The 21,251-nt window shown below is 40.2% G+C and overlaps 1 protein-coding gene across 2 annotated transcripts in view; it reads right to left on the minus strand.

Moving 5' to 3' along the window:
- The window catches only part of XPO4 (exportin 4), a 124,666-nt gene that overhangs the window by 4,152 nt on the left and 99,263 nt on the right, over positions 1–21,251 (minus strand). For both annotated transcript variants that reach the window (XM_077809280.1, XM_077809287.1), the window contains exons 15-22: positions 17,506–17,675; positions 13,817–13,991; positions 12,643–12,936; positions 11,175–11,355; positions 9,421–9,539; positions 8,302–8,432; positions 7,386–7,503; positions 5,796–5,888 (exon numbers count right to left, since the gene is read on the minus strand). In XM_077809280.1, coding sequence (XP_077665406.1) covers positions 5,796–5,888; positions 7,386–7,503; positions 8,302–8,432; positions 9,421–9,539; positions 11,175–11,355; positions 12,643–12,936; positions 13,817–13,991; positions 17,506–17,675 — 1,281 coding nt within the window. The remainder of the gene's footprint in view (positions 1–5,795; positions 5,889–7,385; positions 7,504–8,301; positions 8,433–9,420; positions 9,540–11,174; positions 11,356–12,642; positions 12,937–13,816; positions 13,992–17,505; positions 17,676–21,251) is intronic.

Below are 21,251 nucleotides of genomic sequence, written 5' to 3' on the forward strand. Positions count from 1 at the left end.
CACACTGATCATCAGAGCCCTGGGAGCATGAGACCCCTACTACAACTCACATCATTCTTTTTCCTTTACAGGCCATTTCCTCAATTATCCAGTTAATCCATACTTCCCAAGTAAGAAACAGTTGAAAATCCTTGAAGAGTTATCACGAGAGACTAGCACTTCAGATCTTCAAAAAAAGATTGTTAAACGCTGTTTTTGCCTCAAAAAGCAAATCACCAAACCAACCAACCAAAACAAAACAAACAAAAAACTAATGATGGTCTGGGCCCAAAAAGACACTTGTGGAGAAAAAATGCCATCCTTTCAGTGGAGGGGCATAAAGAAAAACTATGAAATACTGAAGACAGCCCAAATGACTGCTAGGAAGTGAAAATTACACTTCCAACTATTTCTAGGCTCATAGGGAAGGTTAAATGGGGTGGGGGGAAGGAACGAAATTTATCTGGGAGAAGATTTTGGTCTTTTTAATTTTCTTTTGTTTGGTGCCCAGAGGCTCATCAAATCCACCAATTTTCTTCAGCCCCATTTTCCTTCAGGACTGGATTGTGGGAAGAGAGGAGGATCAGAATTGCATGTTGTCGTTGCCAAATTTTCTTCATTTTTTCTCTGAGTATGGAAAGTCTGTGTGTAACATACGACTCTGGACATCTCATTTAAAATTTTGCCTTGCATTTCTGAACTTCTACATTATTTCCATATGAGTAAACTGCATTTCTGTTCAGGGCAATCAACTCAAAGGATGGCCTGTTGGGTCATGTCCAGTAGTGGCTATCTACAAATAAATAATGGGTATCACTAGGGAGAATAAAAATCCTGCCTGAAAGTATTATGGAAAGAGAATTAAGACTAATAACTACATGTGCAGGACAAGACTAGTCAGTCACAGAAAAAAGGCTTATTCAGAATACCACTTAGAGTGGAGATTGTAAAGACACCTGAATCATTCAGAAAACAGCTTTTTTTTTTTGAAGGGATGATGTCATATCCTAATGTTAATACGAAACTGGACTTGAACAGAGGAGTGGTGGCTCACAAAGAAAATAATAGTTTTTCTTATAAAAGCAGTGAATTGCTGTAACAGACACAAAACACCTTGAGGAGACTGGACACTCAGGCCACATGCAGACTAGGAGCAGTTTACCAATACTGGAACATGGTAAACTTTACCAGCAAACGCTCCTATGCACACAGCTATACCTGCAAAACTGTGCTTTTTACCAGAATAACCACCCATGGGGACTTCTGCTGGTCAGGGTCCAGGATAACACCTCCTCACACCCCTGACTGACAGCGATGCCAGCAGAAGTATGGAGTATAGATATAGCCTGTACTGAGATATATCTATAATCTGTATCTGTCTGATAGTTGTACCAGTACAATCCCTATACTGGTATAGCCTATTCCCCTTCCCAAATGGGAATAAACTATATTAGAATAAGCACTTTTCTACTGATTTTACTGTGTCAACATTTCGGGGGGGTTCCCATTATTAGTATAGTTAAAGTGGTATAATATGTGTATGTAAACAAGGACTAAATGAACAACCTGGTACTGTGACAAATTTTTTTCCTGGGACACATCCACATATGGGTAAATACCAAACTTTCTACCATGTAAGGTTTAGTGTTTATTTTTGTATTATAAAATTATTGCTCCCCTCAGCGATATTTTTAACAGTTAGTCTGAGGCATGTTAGCTGCCTGTTTTTATTATCTCATTATTCCCCAATACTTGGCTTTAAGCAGGGCTCAGATTGAGCTAATATGGCATACCAGCGTTGGTGTTCTAGGCGCTAACACACCTGAGTGGATTATATGCCTGCACCCATACATCAAAGAACAACAGATACAGAACAGGTAAGTAACTGTTTTCTCTCTATCATGTATGCAAGTCATCAAAATGAGCCACTGCTCACGGTAGATTATGCTGATGTTTAAAACATGATTGCGTGTGCTCTCTGAGCACCATTGGGCTCCTTAGGTGGGGCTTGAACATATCCCTGAGATCTGCTGGACTCCTTGGGTTTAGCTCCTTCTTGACTGGGAGAGAAATAAGTTGGTGATAACATATTAACCCTAGATATTAAAAAACCTGAAGCACCCAAAATCATGAGATTATAAATTTTGGGGTTCATTTTGTTTGCCTTGGGTCTCTGAGCTTTTATGGTGCACTTGGGTCACACTGTCAAATGTTTTTCTTCACAACCATGGAAGTTAGAAATGTACTGCTCTGTTTTTAACGAAGGCTGAAATTTCTCATGTAACAACTTGTCTCCAGGAGCTGAACTTTAAGGAAAATATCAAATATTGACAAGTGTGTGCAACTCTAACCAAGAGCTGAAAAGAACACCCATCAGGACGGCATGCATGCCATGCACCTCCTTATGGCCCCTCCCTGAGCTATATAAGGGTGGTGGCACCCTGATTACCATCAGTTCCTTCGCATCCCAGGGAGCTAGACTCCAGTGACGAGGGGCGGGTTGCAAAATACATGTCAGCACCCACATCTTGAAGAACAGTTACAGAACAGGTAAGTAACCATTGTATCTTTAGTCCACCTGCAGATGTGTATTCCATTCAGGTGACTCATCAGCTGTTCCCTCTGGAGGTGGGCTTAGAGTCTACTTAATTACTGTAATGAGATTTTAGCAAAATTTGCATCAGATCTGGATGCACTAGTGATCATAGCAACGCGTGATGTGTGCACTGAGGACCATGTGAGGGCCCTACAAATGTCAGATATAGGAACATCCCTCAGGAAGATGATTGATGTAGCTTGAGCCCTTGTTGAATGAGCTGAGAGTCTTTGAGAAGGGGGAGTATTGGCTATCCCATACACTGTCATCACACAGGAAGTGATCCATCTGGAGACTGGATTATACTGCTTGATCTTTCATACAATCCACAGAGGACACAAAGACGAGGAGATCATTTAAAAGCTTTGGTCCTGTCCAGATGAAAAGCGAATGCCCTCCTAACATCCATAGTACATACACGTTCCTCATCCTTATTAGAATGTGGCTTAGGAAAAAAAGGGAGATAGGATTTTAAATCCTCTAGGAGTGGAGAAGAGTAAGTTTGCCCTCTCCTCATGATCAATGGTGCCAAGAATCAGTGGAGCCGATGGCATCTCTTGAGGCAGAGATTGATTGTCTGGCAAGGACTTCCCCACAAGAAGAGGTTCAGGAGTACAGACATCTTCCTATATGTGCATAGGTGCTTTGGAGCTTGGTCTGCCTCATGTCCAGGGGATATATCCTTAGACCAAGGTGGAGAGCCTGACCTGTTGGAGCGAAACCATCCCACAGGTTCCAGGGAGGCCCCTGTGGGAAGGGATACAGCATGGGAGGCCAATATATGTTGGACCAGGGTGGTCTGTCCTTGTTACAAGAGCGGCTGCACTCTTGGTATCATTGTCTACTCCTCAACACTTGGATGACTTGTGCGACCTCTTTAATTGAGAGACAGAGAGAGAGAGAGGGAGAGAAGAGCTGGAGGACGCCGACTCAAAACCTGATGAGTCTTTTAAGTAGTCTATGAGCATCGGTGGAGCCCACCCCAGCTAGATACCTATATTTGTCTATTGACCAACGAAGCGGCACTACAGTGAGTACTGGAGGTGGAAAAACTCAGACATTAATGTAAGGGCATCCCAGGGAGGTAGAGGCCATACAAATGGGTCTGGTACTGAGGAGCATACTGCCTGATGGAACCCGTCCACACTCTGAAAAGCAACTGGGTACCGAGGTCACAGGTATCCAAGGTCGTAGGTACTGAGCACACTGAGGACAAAGGGTGCATCAGTACCAGCTCCACAGGCACGAAGACCATGGACAGTGCCTGTTTCTTCATCAGTAATGTGGCAGTCAGCATTTGCAAACTGTGTCCTAAAGCTGAAGGAGTGGATGGACCTGGAATTGCTGCGAGTACTGATGTACAGCTGACCTCCTGTGTTATCAAGTATACCAGCACAGAGAAATAAATCTGATGCTGCCATAAAGGCTTGTGAGGTGATAGGTACCAAAAGAAACAGTGCCAGACACCGTACTGTGACATCCATAGGTAGCAGACTTGACAGCTGTCTCTCGAGTCAATGGTACAGTACCAGGCTCCTCTCACCTCATTACCGGGGAGACATAGGCTGATGGGTCTTGATGTCACTGACAGCTTTTCTGGACGAAGAGGACGATAAATCTCTCTTCGATTTCTAATGGTGCTGATTAGTTTTATGGGTCATCTGGGGAAGGTGAACAAGCCCTTTCTCTTCTTGGGGTAGAATCAGAGTCCAGGGGTCCACTGGAATTACCATACAAGTAGATGGTACCAGAGGATGACTGGCCGAATGATCCAACGAATACCCTGGTGCCAGTACAGGCTTTGTAGCCTGTTCCATCAGGTGCTGTTTCAAGTGAAGGTCTCTGGAAATCAGTATTAACTTTTTCAATGAACATTAGATAATGTGTTCCTTACCTTAATGTGTTCCTCACTGAGACACAGTAAGCAGCATGTGTGCAGGTCACTATAAGGAACAGAGGCCCCACATGATGCCTGGTGCTTAAAACTCGGAGAATGTTGCATAACCTACTGCAACTAACTAAACTAATGTTACACTACACTACATGACTGGTAGTGACTGCTACTAACTTTTACACTACAAACTCTCAGCAAGTAGCTGTGATGCAGGAAATAAATTGTGAGGAGAGAACTGCAGAGGGAGCTCAGACTTAAGCCGCTGATGGTAAGAAAGAATGGGGTAGGGACTGGTGCACCGCCACCCTTATGTAGCCTCAGGAGGGGCCACAAGGATGTGCAGGATATGGGTACTGCTGCAGGGGGAAAAAGTCTCCCGCTTTCAGCATGCTATGTGTAAACACATTTGCGTGGACTACGTCTGCAACACTCGAAGAACCATTACTTTTTTTCCCCACTCTCTCAATTTGATCCCTAGCTGTAAAATTCCTAAACTGATTTAGCAACTGTTTGAGGAGACAAGCACTGCTGGACACTCATGAGAGAAAAACCTGGACTTCTGACCTTAAGGAAGGTGGGAGCAGAAGAAAGGAGTAACAGGCTAAACAGACAACGTGAGAACTGCAAAACTTTTTTCCATAGAAAGGTGTTTCAAGAAAACTGGATTTATGTCAAAGTGAGTACAGAGGGAGCCATAAAACCTAAGTAATACAAGTCTTTGTATAGTGATTTTAAAAAGTTAATATGGGACAAATTTGTAGTGTGGAAGATAAGAAATTTTCCACAGAACCACTCTAGGCACATGTGCTATTGTATTCCTAGAACCATTAACTTAATACATATCTAGAAATAAAATTAATCAGACCCTTATTTAATTTTAACAACCATTCCAACTATGGAAGCCAGGATGGAAGTCCCTCTGGAGTTAAATGTGCTTCACAGCTCAACAATGTGTATTGGCAAAAATCTGATCAGTAAATTTGATTTCATTTTGGTTCTACAAAGATGCTGGATGTCTTGGTGAATATTTCATGGAATAATATAGATCTGTCAAAATGCTAAAGAAAAAACAATAGGGAACAAGTAAAGATTGACTACAATGAAGCCATGTACTGAGGGAAAAGGATATTAACTGAAAATCCCACCTCTTCTGATATTATTTAATTTTTTTCTTATGTCTTACTTGCACAGGAAAAATAATTAATTGCTGCCAAATACTGTTCTATAACTATTGCATTTCCACTAGGTATACCAGTAACCTTAGTATTATTCTGCATGCAAAATCGTTTTTGAACATTGCTTAAAAATGGGAAAATAATACCATACCTGATGCAAACACACTAATGTGTAGAATGCTTCACCTGCTGCAGTTGTCATCTCTGTATTGTGCTTTTGTAGTACCAGCATATCAAAGACCATCTGAAGTGATCAAACAAATTATTTAATTATCTAAAATGCAGACTGTTAAGCTGCCAATACGTAATAAAGTAGAAGGGGAAATCTTGTTTAGGAAGCTAAAAGGATCAGACCTATTGAAGACCTCCTCCTGAGATAAGTCTAAGTCCTTTATGGATCTGGGGAGAATATGAGTTATTGAATAAGGATTTCTGGAAATATTTATAGTTTATGCTTCTAGAGCTAGAAGACAACAGAGGACTATTACTGTGTTATGTAAATGTGACTTCTTTGCAGTGAAAAGGGCATATTTACTAAGTTTGTCTTTGGAAATGTTTTTTTTTACATTAACTTACAATGGGGATTTTCTGAGGAGAAGATTTGATTAATGAACAAAGAGTATAGATTCTATTGTGAATTAACTGTCTATTAAGAGGTACACTCAAATACCAACAAACACTGTAAAAGGTGCAAACTGTAGGATAACCATGTCCTTGTCTTCACACAAAATTAAACACTCAGCCGGACTGATGTCAATGAGCCTGCTATGACAAAATTAAGATCCCAAGCAAAACTCAGTCTGTGCTGGAAGAGTAATGTAAGAGATTTTTCATTGAACATTTAACCCGGTGTTAACCACTAAGATTTTCCTACCAGCCAGCTCATGGCCAGAGGCAACTGGCTGCTCCCAATTTACACTAAGACCCAGCTGAACAAGATGGAGCCCGTAGTCCAGAACAGTAGACACTGAACATGACACCGGATTGAGAACCTATGTAATTTTCTTTAAATAGAAGACCAACCAGAGCAGCATCCTCTTCTTTTCTTGTTTTAGTAATCATCTATTCCATTTCTCCTACCTATTCCTGTTGCCTCTTGTCTACTCCATCCTTCAGCTTACAAGCAATCTTGCCCATTCTGTTTTAGTTCTTTGCATCATCTACTCAGACTTCATAGTGATTCTTACTAAAATCTTTTAAGTTTCATTTTGAAGCCCATGCACATAACACAAAACATGAGCTACTGACTGAAAAGTTCCAGGTCTGCCACTGATTTGGCATGACTTTGGGCAAGTTGTTTCTCCTCTCTGTGCCTCTATTTCCCCTTATGCCCTTTGTCGGTGTTGTCTTAATAGACTAAGCTCTTTAGGGCAAGGACCGTCTCTTATATTGTGTTCGTACAGTGCTTAGCCTCATGGGGCCTTGATCTCAGCTGGGGCCTCTAAACACTATTGTAATACAGGTTTCAGAGTAACAGCCGTGTTAGTCTGTATTCGCAAAAAGAAAAGGAGTACTTGTGGCACCTTAGAGACTAACCAATTTATTTGAGCATGAGCTTTCGTGAGCTACAGCTCACTTCATCGGATGCAACATCCGATGCATCCGATGAAGTGAGCTGTAGCTCACGAAAGCTCATGCTCAAATAAATTGGTTAGTCTCTAAGGTGCCACAAGTACTTCTTTTCTTATTGTAATACAAATAAATAAAATATGGCAGCGAAATTTGCAAATAGACATTTTACCTTAAGAAAGTGCCTTGTTGCTAGAAATAGCGATGAGTCTGTTTCTTGTGCTTTTGCACATTGTTCTGCTAATGGTGTTAAAGCTTCCAGACACAATTGGCAAACCTCAGAACTCATCCTGATAATCCAAGTGTCAAAGAAAAAGCATCAAAGAATAAAAGTCAGATTTTCTTTTTAAGTTGTGGTAAATTTCTAAACAGCATCATTAGAAAATGTTTTAATGAGTATATGTCCCAGGGCTGGCTGGCTGACTTTATTTTTACTGAAGTGCTTTAACAAAAAGATAGGAATCTATTGTATCTTTGTTGCCCTCTTTTATTGGCTATGCGCTGTAAAATAACTCAGTCATCTGTGACCTAACATTTTCAGAAACAGTCCCTTAATGCCAACGTTCTCATCTGTTTTTGACACGTGCTGTAGGTGAGTGAAAATGGTACTCTGTTCTAAACGGAGAGCCCACTGGCAATTTGACAGGAAATACTCTGAAGCCAGCCCAGTAGAACAACAGTAGTATTTTGCATTACTAGCTGAGAAACTAATTCAGGAATAGTTTTGAGATACCACCTGAAGGCTTATAAAGTCAGATTCTCTGTGAGATGAAATAGTAGGGAGGAGGCAACAGAGGTTGCCAGCAAGAACATACACATATTAAACCACTTAAAAGCTACATTAAAGAAATGTTATGGGTCTAATTAAATTCAAATAAGGCTAGAAACTCAGATGACTTTCCAATAATAATAATAATAAAAAAGAATGCAAGGGCAAAACTGAGAGAGAAAACTAGCTATAACACTACTATTATATAAGCAGAGATAAACAGAAGAAAAAAATGGAAAAAAGTAAAGAAAGTTCAAATTTCTTCACAAAAAAAGGAAAGACATTTTTTACTTGGACACCCATTCATTGTAAAGGATACGATGACATTCCTAACTCCAATGAGTACATTAGGCTCTTGAAAAGGTCTTCTGGAAGCTGAGGAATTTTCTCAGGAAATATCTCACAGATGAAGGTGATTAATTTGTAGTACTGATTACACAGAGATGGAAACTGTCAAAAGAAATATATTGGGAATTTTAGACTCAAACTGTTTTAATACTGTTTTATTACTGCTCCTAAATTTCTGTGGAACAAAGAGACAGGGCACAGACTGATGCACTCTGCTGAAAAGAAAGGTAATTATTAGCAGATACAAACTTCAATGTTATGGTCCTCAGCATATTGCCTTCATTTGATTTTTATGGTCGTATACAAGAGCTATGCATATGACATGAAAGCCTTAAAAAGTGCCTCGCCTCCCCCCAAAAATCAGTGTTATCCTAGTAAAGAAATACAAAAGTAATGATCAATCACAAATGCAAAATATATAATATGTTTTTCAAAATTTGAAGAGTTTTAAAAACTGTCAAATATGGACAAGAGCAAAGTAATAAATCAAACTTTCACAAGGCAAATTACAAAAGAAAAGCCACAGGAGAAGGGACCCACGACGGGAAAGAAAGCTGACAAGTGAATGAACAGCAATGCAGACACTTTTTAGATCATAATGCATTCCCCAAGAAAGTGCATGAAACTTGGAATGGAATATAGAGCAAGTTGCCTATAGAGCAAGTTTCCTTCTAACCCCCATCAGTTAGTTGCTGATTTATGCCATGCAGCATGAAGATTTATATCCTTTTTTATCCTTTCTCATTCTCCATATAAATGTTGAATCCTTTTTTGAATTCTATGATAAAATCTCAACTCAATGCAAAATAAGATGACTTGTGGCAAGACTGACTTTTTAAAAAACGACAAACTTTGTCTAGGTCTTCATGTATCTCTCTCTTCTTAGGCTCTCAGGGGCCAGAGAAAAATTCTTTGCATATACAGTAAAATAAACCCTAGAAAATTCATTGTATTTAACCGCCAGGCTACATAAACCGCTCTAACAACTTCAAAGTTTAGAAACCATTTAAAAAGTTATATACCTTTATAAGAAGTTTCCACATTTATTATGTGTGCGTGCATATATACATAGATCTTAAAATATACTTACTTTCAGTAGATCCTGTGACATTAATGGCAGAACTAGATTAACCCCATATAAGACTACATCTGCTGCTGACACAGATCTATTTGCAGCTTGTCCTGGCTCATGTCCTCTAAATACTTCATCTATAGAAAACATGTAAACCTTTACTGTTAACATATTAAATGTAAAAGGAGAGATCAGACATACTGAAGTGTCACATTTTTATGCAAGAGGCCAGATTTCTTTTTTAAAAAGGACAGCACACACACTATCTTAAAATAGGAGTTGTGAGAGTTTAAGGCTGCAACTTCATCTTATGCTTAGGCCCATTGTTTCTAGGCATCACAATACAGTACTCCAAAAGATCCTATAAGAACAGGAAATATCAAATACTATGAGTATGCCTTAGCATTTAGGAGTATGTTAAAACACAGAAAACTTTGTTTATTTCAAAGTAAGGCTTCACAATTGCATTTCCTATCAACTGGAACACTAAAAAGCAAGACTATTCATTTAACTGGTGATATTAACATCCATGCAAACCTTAACTCATGTCTTACCACCTGATCATAATACCAAAATGTATTCCGACTCCTTAGTTTCATGACAAATTCCCTTTCAGATTCTTCCACATAACCAACCTTAATGCAGACATTCAATTCCTCATAACCCTGACTCAAAAACCCAGCCTGTATTCTGATCTTAGATTAAGATATACTGACTACAGATCTAGGTCTAACGGTAAAATCTTTGTCTATTATTTACAGATTAAAAATAGGGGGCCAGAATTCCATGCATTTGAGACTGTAAATAATTATGTGTGTGCACTTCAGTTGGTTATATCTTGGGAGGCACTAAGAGCTAGTGATGGGCATTAATATAAATACCTGGATAGATACATATGATTTCCTTTCGTTCTGTCCTTCTGCACAGAACTTTCTAGGACTTGGTAAAGCTTGAACATTGGGTTTACGTTTTTTAGCTTATCTAAAAAACTGTTCAATATAGTTATATTACACCTGACATATCAGGTTTTCAACTGATTCAATTTTAAATAGCAGAGATCACAAAGAAAAAAAAAAGACTGGGATATACAAGAGAAAACTTAACTAAACAATAACACAGTAAAAAGAAAAGGAGTATTTGTGGCACCTTAGAGACTAACCAATTTCTTTGAGCATAAGCTTTCGTGAGCTACAGCTCACTTCATCGGATGCATACTGTGGAAAGTGTAGAAGATCTTTTTATACACACAAAGCATGAACACAGTGCCTGTTCTGCAAACTGTTGAGCATCTACACGTCCTCCTGAAGTGCCACTGGAGTGATAAAGCTTACAGAATCATGCCCTTCTATCACACACTGAAATGTATCTGTTTTAAACTATATCCTAATTTTGACTTCATTGACCTTGTTTTTGATAACTACCATTGCTTTATTTCCAGATTAGTGGCTAGTTCTAGTTCAGATTTCAAGTTGTTCAGTATACAATAGCAATGCAACAAGAACAATGGCCTATGAATTATATGCATGCTTCCCTCAGCTTCCAGAGTCGGAATATTAAATATTATTTCAGAATGTGGAAACTAGACTCTCTATTCTCACATTACTTGGATAATTAATTCTTTCTCCACAATATTTTTGCTAATTAAAAAAAAATCAATGTAAGATAATTCCTCAAAAGAAAATTATCTTATTTTGCAGCCCATAATTTTTGCTCAAAACCACCCAGAGTAGTTCACCAATACTTGAAGCTTTTCATCTCCAATTCCTTCATACCTGTATCACTGAAATCTATAAATTCTTTTGACAGAAGGTTAGTAAGAAGCTCCATAATAAGAAGAAGATCCTGGTATTGGTCCTCTTCTGCTGTAACATCTATTCGCTGCCGACCTAAATTATTCTTGGAATATACTTGAAGTAGAGTCAGGCAGGCTTCATACAAATTCATGGCTTTGGACTGCAACAAAGACACAAAACAGGAAGTTAAATCTGTTATATACTATATATACTAGCATATTTAATATTGACTTTTTAGAGCTGCTTTTGGTGCTGCTTGGCTGACAATACACCAGTGATTTTGATTTCATTTTTATTATGTTACTATTTAGTGTAATAGCTACACATAAAAGTGTTAAGGAAATAGATATTCCTTAGATAACGTAACTATCTTGCCCATTTACTCATGCACCAGTTACTACAATACTTTAGTAATACAACCATACTTTTGGCAGGTTCCTCCAGACTTAAAAAGAAAATTGTAAATCAGGAGTCTATATATAAAATGATTTTGGACAGGCTGACATTTCTTGCCAAACTCACAAAAGAGTACAGAATTGCAGATTCAGAATCTCTAGGGTCTTGTTCACACTAGCACATTTTGTAGCTTTAATCCACCATTATGGAATCCAAAGGTGGTAGCTAGGATTTTGTCTGGATTAGGGAAATTTGCATAGAACTGTACCAGTGCAAAGTCCTAACGTAGGTACACTGCACTGATGCAACTTACCTGGTAACTTACTGGGGTAAATCACACCAGGGAAGCCCTGTTTAGTACCAATGCAGTGTCTCTACATTACGAGTTTGCACCATAAGTTAAACCAGTGACAAGTTTCCCTAGACAAACCTTCACAGAAAGTTAAACATGGTAAAAACACCCTGAGCTGGTAGAGCTGGACTAATGATGAATGATAGGTATATTTGTTAGTGTATGCATAGTCTAGCTGTACTTTTGGGTTACCTTTTCAGAGACAATATATGAACTCTCACTTATAGACAAGGAAAGATTATTTAGTACATCCAAAATTTTTCTGAATGATATAAGAGGCAGAACTGTGGGATGCTCTCTCTTTTTCCAGTCTCCAGTCAGTATGCTTGGGTTTTACTATAGCAGAAACCTGTAAATGGATTTGCTTGTTTTATCAAATCTGTTTTCCTTTAAAGAGGTCTATTTCCTTTTAACAACATATCAGTTTCAGTGAATTATGCTCTTTAATGGATTATATACAAAATAAGTTAGCAGATGTATTATTTTAAAAGATCAATTAACTTTTTGATGTCTACGTTTTAAATACATTCACTCCTTTAACAGGCATTCATTTAAGAGGGCTCAGCTCTACAATGTTTCTTCCTATTCAGCATCTAAAATCATTATGGTTTACTTGATTTAGAGAATAAGATCTTATTTTGCATGTGCATGCATGCGGGGACACACACACACACACACACTCTTTTTGGTCGCGTTTACCTCTCCGAGATAGCATATTTGTTTATGTGCAACTTCAACAAAAACTTCTATTATGAGGTTAACAGTCTCTGGTGTGTTTTTGTACACCTCCATTAATCCAATGCAATTGGTAAGGAAGTCCATCAGAAAGTTAAAGAGGATTGCTACATTATCTATTTGGGTAGCCTCAGCAATGCCACAAAGTGCTTCTAGTGTGGCAGTGATTTCTTGTTTCACCTCCTCCTCTTGACAGATCTGTTGAAAGTTTTCTTGGTTTATCACATTCAAAAATCGCTGTTGAAGTGGCTGAAGAACCTACAGAATCAAAAATTAAACAGCCATTTCTGATAAATGTATTCTTCCAGTTTAATACATGCAGTACTTACAGTTTTCTATCAATTCATTAAAAATTTAAGTATTTATGGCACACAACTCTTCCCTCTCTCCCCACCTCCAAAGCACTGGGATAATTCACCACTGTTACTCTAGTTTTACACTGGTGCAATTCCATTGATTTCAATGGAATTAAAACTGGCAAAAAACTGGGGTAACACAGTGATTAATCAGACCCATTAAGTGAATTTTAACTTAATCTTGCCACGTACTATCTCCGTTAGGGGTCTGTTTTAGCATTATCTCTTGCCAACTTATTTTCTGCCCACTTATGCTGTTTAAATTCCTCTCTACTGTGCCTTTTTCTGTCCTCTCTGGTATTTGAATCTCCTCCAAATTTTGTATCATCTGAACGCTTCTTTTCTACTCTAGCTAATTAATAAAGCTGTTAAATAAGATCAGTCTTAATAATGATCTTTGTGGTACCACACAACATACTGCTATCTATCATTAATTTTTTTTTAAACTATTTATTTAGGACATTAACAAGTTTACGAATCCTTGCCAGGTAATTATTATTGTATTGGCTCTGGTATTTACAACAGTGAGCTTTTGTTTAGAGAAACATTGTTTAGTCTTCCAACCTGTGTTCAATCTGCATGATACTGTTGATAGCTAAGCTGATCTAATTTTTGAGAGTTTAGTTTTTCAAGACAGTCATAGAATCACAATGAAACTCTAATATTAAAAAAGTCTCTAAAGATGTTGAGTGTGCAACAGTAGTGTTGAATTCAAAAGCTAACTTTGAATTCAGTTTCATTGCTTGCTGAAATGAAGGTGACGGAAATTTAAAATGTCTTACCTCTGTCCAGTATTGCTGTTTTGTATCTGTGTCCATATGAGCAAAACCTCCTAAAACTAGAGCTTTCATTAGTGTTCTCTGCACAGAACTGGACAAAAAGTGAAGAGGTGGGCTTCGCCTTGCAAACTGCTTAGCTAAATTCCACCAATTCTCACACTGAATTACTAAATTTGCCCTAAAAAATAAAATAAAAATAAAAGTAAAAAAACTGCTTACTCATAGAAAATCCTGTAGAAACACATACAATCTGACTGCTTCTACCAAGTACTCTTACTAGAAATTTTGTTAACATTTTTGTATTCATTTAACTTAGGATTTATACCTAGTCTCTATTCCTTTTGACATTCATCTTATTTATGCCTCATTTCTAGATGTCTGTAACATTTAATTTATAAATCATTTAATTTATGAGAGAAAAAAATGGGAAAGTACTTTGTAAAGTCCCATACTACCCTTTATTTGACACCTTGCATGTATTGAGCTCAAGCAGTTTATTTTGAGTTTTGTTGTTATAACTCTGAGCCTAGAGACTCTGAAGTTTTAGAGAATTTACAGGAGATTCAGATTAAGGAAAAGAAAATCTGTTATATCACAGAGTTCTGTTTAACCAGAAGAACACAAACCAGCATCGTCTTTAGCCACTGTACCTTCTTGCAGTTTGGAAATCTGTACAGATCAAAACAATAACAAACAGGGCATCTCTTGTGTATCTCCAGAGCTCCTCAGCTGGTGTCTGGGAAAAAAATTTCTGTCTCTTCTGGTCACAAGAGTAGTCCAGTCCCTTTAAGAGTCTGAACCCAACTATACTCCACCACACAGAGATTGTCCTTGCTCAAAGAGGCATTTCTAGCAGGACCAGATTAAGACAAACCAGGGCCCTTGCCACTCCCTCACATGGGGCCCCTCCTGTACTGTGGTGCGCTCTCTGATTTGGCCAGCAGTGGCACGGGCCACCAACATAAAAGCAAAGAATAAATTTTGCTAGGCTGGTTGCCCTGCTCCTCTTTGCATAAACTGGGGCCTTCCTCATTTCTGGGTCACCCGTCCCTGCCTTCATGTGAACTGGGCCCTCTCCAGAGCAAGGGAGGGCTCTGTCTGCATCCACCTCAGAACAGGACTCACTGTTACCACCTCAGCCAACTTATGATGGGGTAGAAGCAGAGAGACCCCTCTGTATAGGTAACTATGTTCCATCTATTTTTGCCCCCTGTGTAGGGAACAAATGCCTGCCTAAGCTCAAGTTTCAAACCTATCAATGCAGCTTCTCCCACTCCCATTCCTTTGCCTCTGTCATTTCATCTATCCCTTCATTTATTCATTCCTTTCCCCCTTGATGCATTACAGATCCCATATTCACTATATTCTCCTTTCCACTCCATCATTCATCCTCCCTTTGCTTTTATCTGCTCTCTCACCTCACACATCTGTTAAACTTGAGCTTTCATAGTCTTTTTGTTCAACACACAAAAAAGTGAGGGAGAGGGAGGAGTGAGAAGGAAGGGGGGAGCTGTAGGATCTCCCAAACCCCCAACAGGCTATAAGCATCAAAACATGGGCTCTCTTCCTTCCCAGTCTACCCAGAGTGCACCAAACCCAGTGGCTGGTCCTCCCCAACTTTTTTTTTTTTTGGGGGGGGGAATCAAAGTGGAGATTCTGACCTCATCATGTGATTCCAGGAGCTAGGACTCCAACATGGCTCTGTAGTACCTATGCCTTAATCCAACGGTTCTCAACTTTCAATACCGTGATCCCATTTTACACAGAAGAAAACAAATTCTGGAACCCAGGAACACCGCCCCATGTAGTCAAAGAAATGGTGGGTGGTTGTGATCCCCTTAAAATTCTCCTCTAGGCTGAGAACACATGCTTTAATCCTGGATTCCAGACCTGACTCCCAGACAGGACTCAATCCCCTGCCAGCCTTAACTAAAAAGCTCACACCATTATCAAGCTTCCTCTGAGGTACCGCCACTGAGGGCTGGGAGCAGAAATGAGAGAGGCAAGGTTATGGGAACCCTGTAGAGAGCACTGAACAGTGTCAGCTCCTACCTAACACTAAGAAGTTCACAACTGACTTTGGCACTTGAATGCTTTTCCTACTTCGAAAAAGGATGGTCTCTTGGTTAAGGCAGATGAATGCTACTGTGAAGAACTGGATTCTACTCCTTCCTTGCCAGAGTTCCTATGTAATATTGGGCAAGTCACTTCAACCAAGCCTTTTACAATCACTCACTCATTGTGTGTTCCTCATGCCTGACTTTGAAACCCTGGTGTCTGATTTGCAGAAGTGCTGAGCACTCGCAACTGTAACTGAAGGCAAGGGGAGCTCTGCTTTGAAGTGCTATGTAATGATTATGTAATAATTATGAAGTGCTATGTAATGCTGAGTATTCTAAAAAATCAAGGCCTAGGCACCTCAAATTTAGTATATACTTTTTACCTTACTCTCTCTGTGCCTCAGGTCCCCATCTATAAAAATGGGAATAATACCCCTTAATTTTAGAGAGGTATTGTAAAAATAAATTCACTAATATTTGTGAAGCACTTCAGATACTATAATGATGAGCACCACAGAAAAGCCAGTGAGGAAGTTAATAATTCTGTCTTCAGAGCAGAGTTTGAACAGTGTGTAGTAATAAGGCATAGGGCCACACATCGAACATCAAGCAGAAAACAAAATACTGAATAGTTGCTTGTTAAGAGAGCACTGTCCATTTTGTGCACTGAATGAGGCAAAGATTCTGTGTGAAAAAAATCATGTAATTAAATAATGCAATATTAACATAATGCATATGCACAAAGGGGGTGGATTAAGGTTGCATGTGCAACTTTAATTCTGGCATTTTAAAACGTGCGTGCGTGACTTAGCAACAGTAATAATGTTCTTTTAACACAATACATATGTATTACACACAAAAAACGACTTCGTGTCAGTCTACAAAAGGATAAAACTTTCAAGAATTTGCTGCTTTACAGCTTCTAGCTCCAAGCAAGGCTTTGAAATGTATCACTTTCTCCAAATTCTACATGCTTTTAGATGTTTAAAATTACACCATTTTAATATTCTTTTACAACATAACTATGTTGGCATTTGATTTTTTCAACCCTAAACAGCTAATTCTGCAAAAGTAAATAGCAGTGTAGAAATCCTCATTAGGGGATTGGGAGGGTGGGGGGAAAGGCAGAGTTAATTCTTCCTAAACACCTGGTAGTTGAGAGGCACGGGGAAGGAGAGCACATTTCAGTACAATATAAACTTGGGGGGCTCACATAACTGGGCTGACAAGCACCGACAGGCTGATTCTCCTCTACATTATACCAGTTTTGTTTGGTGACACTTCACTGGAGTTACAGAAGCATAAAACTGGTGTAAGAGTGGAGAATCAGGTCTTGAGTCTATGTAGTCCAGAACATGGTGGTTATGTCATAAAAGGAGAAAAACTGCAAATTATATAGTTTATGTGCAAGTATGTACATATTTTTAATAAAATACCTTGCATTTTATGCTAGGGCTTGAACAATTTTGAATGCTTTAATTCTCACTTTAAGTGCTCTTAGCTGTGGAAAACATTTAGAACAGTACAAATACTCTTAACAGGTAATATACTTTGTATTCACTTTATTTTTGGCCCAATATAATTTTAAAAGATGCAAAAGAAAAATTTGACTTGCATATGCCTGCAGTTTACCTCTCTCTCCTTTCCACTAATGTTACTAGCAACTGAACAGTGTCATTTGCAAGGTCCTGCTCAGAACTCCATACTGCCAGGTTACTGATTACTTTTTCTAAGAGGTAACCCACAATCCACTGGGAACCCTCTGTGTCTGCACCAAATGCTGTATTAAATGGTAGACTTATCTATAAGAAAAAGAAAACAATTAAATGAGTGCATTTTACAAAAATAGTAACTCATTTTCAGACTTTCACAGTACTTGCTTACTTAACGTACAAGAGTTATGTTGACAAAACGGAAAAAGTATCAGAAAAAATAGGTAGGAAACCAAACTTACCTCTCACTCTTTGACAAAAAACAGGAAACAATATCAATTTTGTTATAAAACCCTATTTTAAGTATCCTTACATCTATCCTTCAACACCACCTTTTAAAAGAAAGATTTCCCATGTATGCAGTGTTGTTATAGCTGTGTTGGTCCCATGAATTAGAGACAAGGTTGGGACCGACCACCTTCTGTTAGCGAGAAACAAGCTTTTGAGCTCACTCTTCTTACCTGAAGAAGAGCTCTGTGTAAGCTCAAAAGCTTGTCTCTCTCACCAATAGAAGTTGGTCCAATAAAAGATATTACCTCACCCACCTTGTGTCTTTTACATTTCCCATGCACAGTTCAAGGTGGCCATAAAGGAATTCCTGCAGTTCTTCAGAACTGCAGACTCTAATACTGAGGACTGGCCTACTCTACCTCTTAGGTCGATGTAACTTATGTTGCTCAGGGGTGTGAAAAAGACACACCCCTGTATGACATAAATTACGTCAACCCAAGCGCTATCCATATCGGCGCTATGTCGGCAGGAGACGCTCTCCTGCTGACATAGCTTCTACCTCTCTCTTGCAGAGGTGGAGTAATTATACAGACGGGAGAGCACTCTTCTGTCAGCATAGCACATCTTCACCAGACATGCTACAGGAGTGCAGCTCCAATTGCTCCCTGAATTTGTTCCATTTGCTTCTTTTTATTGAGGGGGGGAAGGAGAGCAGAGAAGAGGATTCAAGTGTGACGTTGTACCCCATAATGCTTTATAGAAATATGCTTATGAGTATAAATATGACATAACTGGAATGTGTTTTACGCTAGATATGCTATGTAACATATCTCTGCAAAGGTTATAATCTACTGGATATATTCATCCTATTTGTATGCATGTATTATTTTTGTATTCAAAGTTATGAATATTGGCTATGTACTTGTTTGATTTTAAGTAGCTCAGGGAAGCAGTTGGTCAGCTTCTTGAGAAAAGACTATTTTCAGTAAGTGCCCAATCAAGAAACACTTAAGCGAACAATGAAGTTTAAGAGACATCAATCCACAATTGAACTTTCCTGGGAATGTGGTGTCGGCCTGTAAAAAATCTGAGTCATGCATGGACATGTGACTTGTCCATGTGACTCCAGAACTCCATCTTGCAGGTGGATTCTGCATAGGAGAGGAGAAGGGGTTTCCACCCACAAGAGAAAGTCTATTTAAGCCCCTGGGGAAACCCCTTCATTTTGTCTTCAGCTGGCTGAAGAGGTAGCTTCTCCACCCCCAAAGGACACCTGAAAGAAACTGAAACAAAGGACAGGAACTACATGGGTGTGAGTGATTGCTAGAGCCAGACTAGAAGGAGGCTAGTCTGTAAAAGAAACTTATTGGAACATCTCTGAAGGTGAGATTTCATCTGTAATCACTTTCTTACTGTATTAGGCTTAGACTTGTTTGTTTTATTTTATTTTTCTTGGTAATTTGCTTTGTTCTGTCTGTTATTACTTGAAACCACTTAAATCCTATTTTTTTAATTTAATAAAATCACTTTTTTACTTATTAATTAACCCACAGTATGTATTAATACCTGGGGGGGGTAGGGGGAAGAGCTGTGCATACCTCTCTATCAGTGTTATAGGGGGCAAACAATTTAGGAGTTTACCCTGTATACGCTTTATACAGGGTAAAACTGATTTATTTGGGGTTTGGACCCCACTGGCAGCTGGGTATCTGAGTGCTGGAGACAGGAACACTTCTTAAGCTGTTCTCAGTTAAGCCTGCAGCTTCTGGGGGACATGGTTCAGACCTGGGTCTGTGTTTGTAGCAGGCTAACGTGTCTGGCACAGCCAGGCAGGACACTGAAGTCCCAAGCTGTCAGGAAAACAGGCTCAGAGGTAGTCTCAGCACATCAGGTGGCAGTCCCAAAGGGGGTTTCTGTGATCCAACCCGTCACACCAAGTACATAAAAGATCGTTACAAGGAGGAGAGAGAAAAATTGTTCTCCTTCACCTCTAAGGATAGGACAAGCAATGAGCTTAAATTGAGCAAGGGCAGTTTAGGTTGGACATTAGGAAAAACTTCCTGTCAGTGTGGTTAAGCACTGAGTCTGGAATAAATTGCCCATGGAGGTTGTGGAATCGCCATGGTTGTCGATTTTTAAGAGCAGGTTAGACAAACACCTGTCAGGGATAGTCTAGAATAGATAATACTTAATTCTGCCATGAGTGCAGGGGACTGGACAATATGACCTCTTGAGGTCCCTTCCAGTCCTATGATTCAATCATCTAGCCAAAAAGAAATACATCATTCACCACTCTTACAATCAAAAACAATGTAAAAATTAAGATTCTGAATAAATGTAAGCTATATAATTGCTTAAATAATGTGTATAGATCAGAGGTGGGCAAAAACTATGGCCTGTGGGCCATATCCGGCCCCTGGGACCCTCCTGGCCAGTCCCTAAGCTCCTGGCCCCTCCCCTGCCGTTTCCCCTCCCCCGCAGCCTCAGCTCACTGCGCCGCCAGCACAATGCTCTGGGCAGCGGGGCTGTGAGCTCCTGGGGCAGCGCAGCTGCAGAGCCCGGCCTGACCCGGTGCTGCACGGTGCCATGGCTGGCTCCAGCTGGACAGCGCAGCTGTAGCGCTGCCAGCCACCAGTGCTCCAGGCAGGGCGGTAAGGGGGCAAGGAGGTGGATCGAGGGCAGGGGAATTCGGGGGTTAGGGTGGTGGTCAGGAGGCGGGGGTGTGGATGGGGGCGGGGCGGTCAGGGGGCGGGGAACGGGGGGGTTGAATGGGGGCAGGGGTCCGGTGGGGGCAGCCAGGAAGGAGGGGGTGGCGGGGGGCGGTCAGGGGCAGGGATTCCGGGGGTAGGGAAAAGCAGTGGTTGGATGGGGCAGGGGTCCCGAGGGGGGCAGGGGGGCAATCAGGAAGGGCGGGTTGGATGGGACAGCGGGGGACAGTCAGGGGCAGGGGTTCCAAGGGCGGTCAGGGAGAAGGGGTGGTTGGATGAGGCAGAGGTCCTGAGGGGGCAGTTAGGAATGAGAAGAGGAGTTGGATGGGGCGGCAGGGGGCAGTCAGGGACGGGGGTTCCAGGAGCGGTCAGGGGACAGGGAGCAGGGGGCGAGAAGCAGGAGAGGGTATGGGGGGGGGTAAGGGCCGGGCTACGCCTGGCTGTTTGCGGAGGCACAGTCTCCCCTAACTGGCCCTCCATACAAATTTCCGAAACCCAATGCGGCCCTCAGGCCAAAACGTTTGCCCACCCCTGGTAGAGATATATTGTATCCTCCTGGTTCACAATTTTTTTTTTTTTTTTTAAATAAAGGTTACATTTAGTTGCAAATCAACATGTTCTAATGGTTCCCAACCAATAAGAGGAGGAGGTTACTTACCTATAACTACAGGTTCTCCCAGATGTGTGGTCCCTATCTTTATTCCAATCATGGGTGCACATGCGTGCC

Source organism: Eretmochelys imbricata, chromosome 1 (genome assembly GCF_965152235.1).
Source record: "Eretmochelys imbricata isolate rEreImb1 chromosome 1, rEreImb1.hap1, whole genome shotgun sequence".
In the NCBI taxonomy this organism is placed as follows: Eukaryota; Metazoa; Chordata; order Testudines; family Cheloniidae; genus Eretmochelys; species Eretmochelys imbricata.